An 8,164-nucleotide genomic window follows, 5' to 3' on the forward strand; every position below is an offset into this window, starting at 1 on the left:
AGGAGGTAAGAAGGAATCCTTGAAATATCAAAATACTACCACAAGGGGAAGGAACTAGAAGTTAAGCTTTTTACAAGAGAAAGTCTCCTAAGGGACTTTTAGATGTCAAAAGAGAAATAAAAGGAATGAGAAAAGGGAAAAAAAAAAAAAAAAGATTCTGAGCACCTTTGAGTCATCATCATCATCATCTTCTTCTTCCTCCTCCTTTCTCTTAGACTTGCTTTTCTTCTCCTTCTTAGGTCCAAGCTTCTTCTTCTTTTTCTTGCCAGGGGTATAGTCACTGCCCTCGCTGTCTGATCGCAAAACCATCTCATCTTCTTCCTCCACAAATTCAGGCCCCTCCCCAGAACTGTCTCCCAGCTGCCGGCATAAGAGCACACGCTAGAACAGGGAGGGGGAGGAGAGGGAAAGGGAGACAGACACACACATGCTACACACATGCTGGCTTGGGACAGCCACCTGGCTTATCCCAGACCTTTCCTACACAAAGTCTATCCTCTACACACATCTTTCCTATTTCTAATTCTCCTATTTTTCCTCTTTTCCACCCTACCTCCATTCATACCATACCTCAGTCACCCACACTCACCTCCTTTTTTTGTCGCTTGCTCTTTGGGATTTTAGGATCCCGAGGTTTCTTAGGCTTCTTCTTCTTTTTGAGTTTAGGAGTCTCCGCCTCTGATAAGTCTTCCTCTGGGTCTTCTTCATTCTCTTAAGTAAGTTCATTAGGGCAAAATGTGGAGAAGTAGCAAGATAGGTAAATGTTAGGATCCAATGCTGAATCTTCAACCTTTAATTTCCCCAAATACTAAGGGGAATCTGCCTTCTTCACTCTCCTCCAGAAGTCCAAGGAAAAAAGCTGTATGCATATTAAACAGGGCCACTATAGCAGGTCAGCCATCTCTAGCCTATCACAGAGCCCCAGAGCCACTTCTTAAGAGTAATTTTCTTTATCTCCATTAACATAGCTTCTGAATTAAGGTAACTATCAGGGAAAGAAAAATAAGTTCCAATATTCTATCAGGATACACTCTAATTGACTCTAATATCTCTAACCTGGGAAATTACACCAGCTGAGAGGAAGGAGATATAGCAGCATGCCTCCTTCTCCAATAATGTTCTGAAAATATGGGTACAATTCAGCTCCAGGTTTTCCTGTAGCCACACCCTTAACCAACCCCTTTGGGCCATTGCTACTCAGGGCAACCAGAGCCTCTGGATCTTAGGCTCAACTGCCAACAGCTTCCCCCAAAACTCCTCACCAACCCCATCCCCATTAGTTTACTCCCCCTTCTTTCTCACCTTCCAGCTCCTACTCTAGTCTCCCCTGGGGCCAGTAGCTTACCCTCCCCAGGGCCGAGTCTAATCAACTGTTACTACTCCCTCCAACCCAGCTTTCTCCCATCTGGCTACCCCCTCCCCCTTGGCTCTGAGCACACTAGCACAAAGCCTAGGGTTATATACAAGGCTGCTGGGCAGGGTTAGGTAAGAGGGGGGCATTAAGGGGGAGGAGAAGGACAGATGTTGCTTCCTTTGTAACAGAAATCCATGTTAGCTCACTTACTCCTTCTTCTCTGGCCACCTCCACCCATCATAGAAATGGTAAAAGAGATACAACTTAGGAGAAGGAAAATGGCTCCTAACCACAGAAGCCACCTAGGGCACCCAGCTTGCCAATACAGGGCAGACAGGAAGTGTTGGGAGGTTTGAAAGGGGAAAGAAATTGTCCTCAATGAGAACTTTCCTATTCTTTCCTTTCCTTCCCTCTCTCCCCCCTCCCCTTTCAAAAAGGCCCCAGATGCAGGTCTCTTACCCATTTTTAGGTTGACATTCTTGAGAGGGCTCAAGAATGAAAACCAGTATAAATACACAGGGGACAATTGATAACAAAAGACTGAATTACATTGCCAAAAAAACATCGTTTTAAAGACCAGAACATAGGGATGACATTGAGAGTAACCCAAATACACAATCTCCTTGCCATACTTCTGATATTCCATTGTTTGTGGTGGAAATCCATGGCAAGAAGTTCTAAAGCAACCCTACAATGCCACTTTCATTTGAGTGGATACCCAACAAATTCTCTCATTTCCCTCAAGTTTCAAAGACTCATACATCTGTCCCAAGGAACGTAAACAACATTCTTCCTCCAATTCTATACTAAGCTTCTACCTTCTAATCTCTGGAGACCTACCCCCTAAGCAGCCTCTGGCTCTTCCCTCCCAGGACTAGACACTAGAAAACAGACCTGAGGTTAGACAAAGCCCCATCAGGCCCCCTAGCCTACTTAGCTCAGGATCAGACTAGGCTCAAGGCAACCCCTCCCACTCCCAAGGGAACAGGACACCGGCCTAGATCTCACCAGGAAGAATAATTTTTTGGACGGCCTTTTCTGAACACTCCTATGTTATCCTATGATCAAGAACACCCCAGTTCCTCCTTTTTAGAATCCCAATAATTCTGAGAGGAAGGCAAAGGGCATGAGGAGGCAAGAGGTGCACCCTAGTCCACCCACAAATAGCCCCCCAACATCTCAGGCAAAGAATGTGCTGACATGGCCAACATCATACAAGCTGAGATCTAGAGGAAGATTTGGGAAAGGGACAGGAACGGGGTGTGGCAAAGTGGAAAAACTGGGTCATAGAACAGCTTGGGGCAGAGTTCATCTTGGGAGTCTATACAGCTTCCAGCTAGGACAGGAACAACCCTGGCCCTGGGGACCAACAGAGGAGCTGGGGGGAGAAAGGGAATAATTACCTGTAGTTTACTTTAGTCTCTGGACCACTTTACTGTTTGTCAATAAGAGGCTAGGACCACCCTACTTTCTCAGACAACAGGACAACCTCATTTTACCCTAACCTATACACACCAAAGAAGTTCAAGATGTGGCTCCCCATTAAGTCAGACTAAAGCAAAGGGCAGGGAAAGATAGGGATTGACATATGTCCAAACAATCATGAAGGGAAGAGGCTCCATTGCATATATCTGGCTTCTAACTTCAAAAACTGCAAATCTAGAAGCATCTATGTCAACCCGGTTTTTGCAAGAGTAAAAAAAAAAATAAAAATAAAAAATTTAGTCCCTGGAGAACCTAAGCCAGAACAGAAGCCTTTCGGATGGAGAGGATCCCTGGCTCAGATAACAGAAAATTTACAACAGCAAGAGCAGTTAATATTTATATAGCACTATATGTACTTTCCATACATTGTCTCATGTGAACTTCATAATAAACCATTGAAGTTAGTTCTACTTCTATTATCTCCATTTAACCAAAGACAAAACTGAGGCTCTGGGAGGTTTGGCTGGCCAATGATCACACAGCTAACAAGGCAGAATCTGAATCCCAAGACTCAACTACATTGTCTCTGATGCTTCAAGATCAGATATAGGAAGAAAGTTCACATGAATAGACAATAATGAGGATAAGAAAATCTGAAAATGGGGAAAAAAAGAAAAGGAGGAGGACAAAAAGGCCAGTTTAAGGGCAGAGAAAACACGAGAAGCACACAGCATCTCCCCATCTGAGCAACGAACCAAAGCTTTACTCCTCAGGACCGGTCAGTACCATCTCCGGAATGCACAGGGTAAATCCAACATTTCCATTTGCTTGGCTTAAGGAGCCACCCCAAACACATATAACACACCCCTATATTTTCTTCCCCTCCACCAAGACAAACGTACTTTCGCAGACACAAGGTCTTCTGTTAAACATTTCTTCCCTAAACAGAATGATGGACAGTCTTAAGAAAAAAATAGATTCTTTGCTACTCAAATGTCCTGGGGGGCTCCTCTGCTCCCCAAATGCTCAACCTTGTCTTCCAGATCATTAACATATTCCCTCAGCTTTCATTCCCCAACCAAAACACTCCAGCAATTTGCCTGGCTGCAAGTGCTCCATATCCCGGCTGTGAGCGAGATTCAAACTTTGCACAGTTCAGTCAGCTCAGAGAACAGAAAACCGGTAACTCATCACTGGCTAAAAATAAACTGAAAAAGAGAACCCAGCAATCCCTGTTTATACTTTCCAAGGCAGCAATGACCCCTACTCCCAAGAACCTCCCAGATTTCAGAGATGCTTGGCCATTCTCTCTCCATACCCTCACGCCGAGCCCCAAAGCACTGGCTGACCGTAAGAGAAGTTTAGTGCTACCTTACTCATTCTAAGTTTCACATACACCATGAGCTCAGACCCTACAACGGGCACAAGTGGGCACTAGATGTCATCTCCAAGACATCTCAATCCACAATGCCCAAGGCAGAAACACATGGCTGCCATCCCCCTCTTTGAGGAGAACTCTGCAGAAGAGAACCACTCCCTCTAGATACCCTCCCACCTCAGATCCTGCAAACAGGCATTACCCAACCCTGCCCCAACAGTCAGTTGGAGAAGGCCCCAAATGCCTCCTCTTCCCCAGCCTCTGGCCCCTTCAGAGCACTTACCTGGATGGGGTGGGGGAAGGCTGTTTAGAAGCACCTCCATGTCCTCTTCCTCACTGCCTGCTGAGCAGGGGGATGGGGAGCCCAGGCCCGAAGCCATCCCCTTCCAATCCTGGCCAGGGAATTGGCCCAGCTGCTCCTGCCTCCGGCCTGGGGCCCTCTGTGCTGGCCCGAGTCACTGTGCAGAGGAGGGGGGGAGGGGGGAAGAGAGACAGAGAAAGAGAGAGAACAGTCAGTGACGTGCACTGTCCCTGTCCCCCTCCCCCACCCACCCCCACCTATTCTTTCCACCCACCACCCCACAACCCCCCCCACTCCCCTTGCCACTTGGGCCAGACAGCAAAACCCACTTCTGCTGAACTTCGTTCTCCAGCGTTTCGGAGTGGAGGGGGGAAGGGTCCGGGATCAGTCTCACTCCCCGTAGGGGAGGCTGGGACCAAAGGTGGGGCAGGGGCAGGAAGGAAGGAGCCCTCCCCTCCTCCGGGACCAAGCGAGCATTGTGGTGGGAGGACAGCTGAGGGCCATGGGGAAGAAGGGCCTGCGCTGGGCGGGCTGAAGGGGAGGGCGGCGAAGGGGCGATTCTCCAAGGCAGAAGGTCACTGGGGGGCGGGAAGGGGCTGCTCCCGGACGCCGGGGAGGGGTCAGTCCCCACAGAGGGCAGCTGATCCCGGGAGCTCTCCAGTTTCTCCAGGGAGCCAAGGGAAGAGGGCGGGTGGAGCCTCCAGACTGGAGCACGACCGGAGTGGGGAGCACGGGGTGGGGGAGAGGGTCTGCGGATTAACCCAGGGGAGGGGGCCAGGCCACGTGTCCCAGGGCACAAGCTAGCAAAGGGCAGCAGGAGAGGCAGGCGCCTGATACAGTAAGAAGCCGCTCGTTCTCCACTGTCCTGGAGGGTGGAAGGGCCCCACGGAGGTCCGAGAAGAAGCCTCGAAGCCCTGGGTGGGGGAGGGCGCTGCTCCCCCGAGTCCTCAGGGGGCCGAGGGGGGGGGCAGCCAGCCGGTTTTGAAGGGTCTTTCAGCGCGAGAGGGGAGGGGACCCCTGGGGGAGTTTCTCAGAAAGGCAGTATGTGTGTAGGGGTCTTTCCTCGGGGACCCCGCCCCCTCCTCACCCCGGAGCCGCGGGGTCCAGCTCTATGTAGCTCTCGCTCCCACTCCAGCTCCTCCTCGCCGCGGCCGAAGGGGGGAAAATGGCTCCGGCTCCGGCTTCGCCTCTTAAAGGGCCCGAAACACCGGCCGGGAAATCCCACAGCCCAAGCCCCGCCCCCCCGCGGACAGCCCATAATAACCCCAACCAACTCCAACCCTCCCCAGTCCCCTTCCCCCCACCCTCCACCTTCCTCCCTGGGTCTCCCCGGCAACGCCCGCCCCCTCGTCGCCCAGGCAACCATTGGCCCCGCCCCTTCATCGCTCGCGCGCGCGTGTCACCGGAGCAACCGCCCACCTCCCGGACATCCCATAATACTCGTGGACTCCCCCACTTCCATACACATGTATGCCAGAGTTAGGGACATCCCATAATACTCAGTTCCTTTGCAACTCAACCCTTTCTCCCCAAACATCCCATAATAACCATTCTCCTGCCAACTTCCCCACTCTAACCCCCCAGGATTGACATCCCATAATGATCCCTCTCACCCCTCCCTCTCCATGGCCATCCCATAATAACCACCCCTCCCAGCACTTCAGCCTTACATCCCATAATACTCACCCCCCATCCCCCACAGACATCCCATAATAACCACCCTCAATCCACCCCCAGTTTGACATCCCATAATATCCACCCTCGCCCTCTGCAACAACGGCCATTCAGGGCCCCTTCCCACACACATCCCATAATAACCAGTCTCCCCCTTTCTATAAAGACATCCCATAATAACCAGCCCCCTGGTAGCAACCCCCAGCCCCTCCAGGCTAGTATCCTCTAATAGTCTCACCACCACCATCCCCATCCTTTACACACTCACCCTGTAGTCTAGCAGCCCATAATAATCACCCCTCCCCACATGCAGATGTCCCATAATGAGCAGCACCCTCACTGTCACCCCACAGATGGACATCTAATCACCTCTTCCCTCAAAACATCCCATAATAATACAAGTCTCCCACTTCAATCCAGATATCCCATAGTAAACACCAGGGGCAGCTGGGCAGCCAGACATCCCATAATAAGCCCAGAAACAACCTAGTGTCACATCCCATAATATCTCACCCCCCCATACCCTTCCAGCCAGGCAGCCCATAATACTCACATTCATACCTCCCCCATCTCCAGACACACAGTCCATACTAATCATCGGGAGCAGGGAGGGCGAGGGAGGCTACCCACACTGTCCAGTCTACCCACTCACACACACACACACACACACACACACACACACACATCCACACCTCTACCCCACCCTGAGCCAGAGCTATCCTGGAGTAATAGTCTCTGATGGCCTCTCCAGAACTCAGAAAGAGATCACCTGGAGCCCCACTCAGGTATATGGAAAAATGGAAACTCCTTGCCTCCAAATCCTGGTGAGGCTTACCAAGTCATGACACCTTCCCAGGTAGATGAGCCCCTTTCATGGAGCTTACTGACTCTTTTAGGCTTTCCCATGATATTCACAGGGCCCAATGCAGACTATCACATAAAACTCCCGCTGGCTCTCTTCCCTACCCTCAAGCCCTGGGGACTTGTTTCTCAACATGCCTAAGCAGCTCCTGTGTGTTATGTGGACTGAGGCCCCTCCATACACATAGCCCAAGAGTGGGTACTTCTCTGCTCACCAAGTCCTACAGCGCACTAATTAATCTTCTGACATCACTGGGACATTGTACTAGGCTGGGAGAATCACCTAACTGCCTTGCTTGCCCTCAAGAAGTTAACAGTCTAGCAGAGGATAAGGGGTCCACAAAAAACCATAATGCTTCTGATAAATGTATATCAGATACTATGAGAGCGCAGTACAAACACTGTGGGAGTTCTGAGAGATAACTTCACGAACCAGCTGGGATTTTCAATATCACATAAACCAATGGTAACTAATCCTCAGCAATGTCTAGATCTCCAATAAGAAGTCCCTGATGGCTGTCATTCAGCGGAAGTTCCAAAAAGGCTTCAACTAGGCTCAGGTTAAGGTAGCCTGTTAGTCATATTAAGAAACATTTATGTTCATCTCTCCGGAATTTCAGAATTTTAAAATATTAACATTTTCTTCAGGATACTCACCAAAATCCCCTAACATGCTATATTGTCCTATCACACACTACATCTTTGATAGTATTCCTTGTTTTTTAATGATTTTCCCATTATGATATCTCAAAATGCTCCTTGTCATACCCATTCAGCTAGTGCATCCTCTAACACTATCTGTCCCTGCCTTTCTAGGATAATCTGTTATCCTCCATCCTTTCCTTCACATGCATCACCATCTCATCAAACTTTTTCATCCTGGAGCTCTTGTAACAAGTGGCACCTACTATACCCTACCATATAAGTGGCCATCCCTGTCAACTGATTGTTCCTACCCCCTCTTCCTACCCTGAAAACCATGTTTAGAATATATCTGAGGCCTCTTCTCCACCTCCACCTAGTTCCTTTAGCTTTTCAGAAGTCCAACATCCTATGCTTGGGCTTTTCTTCCATATCTCATCAAATCTTTTTGTTTCTATCTGAAAAACTTTAATCCCCAGAGAAATACCCCCAAATTATCAGGATTTGGACTTTTTGTCTTCAGCAAGCT

At 49.4% G+C, this 8,164-nt stretch overlaps 1 protein-coding gene across 8 annotated transcripts in view; it reads right to left on the minus strand.

Moving 5' to 3' along the window:
* CHD4 (chromodomain helicase DNA binding protein 4) overlaps window positions 1-5,806 on the minus strand; it is a 32,961-nt gene extending 27,155 nt beyond the window's left edge. For 4 of the 8 annotated variants that reach the window (XM_074266739.1, XM_074266735.1, XM_074266734.1 and 1 more), the window contains exons 1-4: window positions 5,546-5,803; window positions 4,441-4,615; window positions 590-711; window positions 166-381 (exon numbers count right to left, since the gene is read on the minus strand). In XM_074266739.1, coding sequence (XP_074122840.1) covers window positions 166-381; window positions 590-711; window positions 4,441-4,537 — 435 coding nt within the window. In that variant the 5' untranslated portion in view covers window positions 4,538-4,615; window positions 5,546-5,803. Of the gene's footprint in view, window positions 1-165; window positions 382-589; window positions 712-4,440; window positions 4,616-4,787 lie in introns of all 8 variants that reach the window. The other 4 variants (XM_074266738.1, XM_074266736.1, XM_074266737.1 and 1 more) reach the window with 3 other exon arrangements.
* Window positions 5,807-8,164: the final 2,358 nt, after the last annotated feature.

Source organism: Sminthopsis crassicaudata, chromosome 5 (assembly GCF_048593235.1).
Source record: "Sminthopsis crassicaudata isolate SCR6 chromosome 5, ASM4859323v1, whole genome shotgun sequence".
NCBI classification, from domain to species: Eukaryota; Metazoa; Chordata; class Mammalia; order Dasyuromorphia; family Dasyuridae; genus Sminthopsis; species Sminthopsis crassicaudata.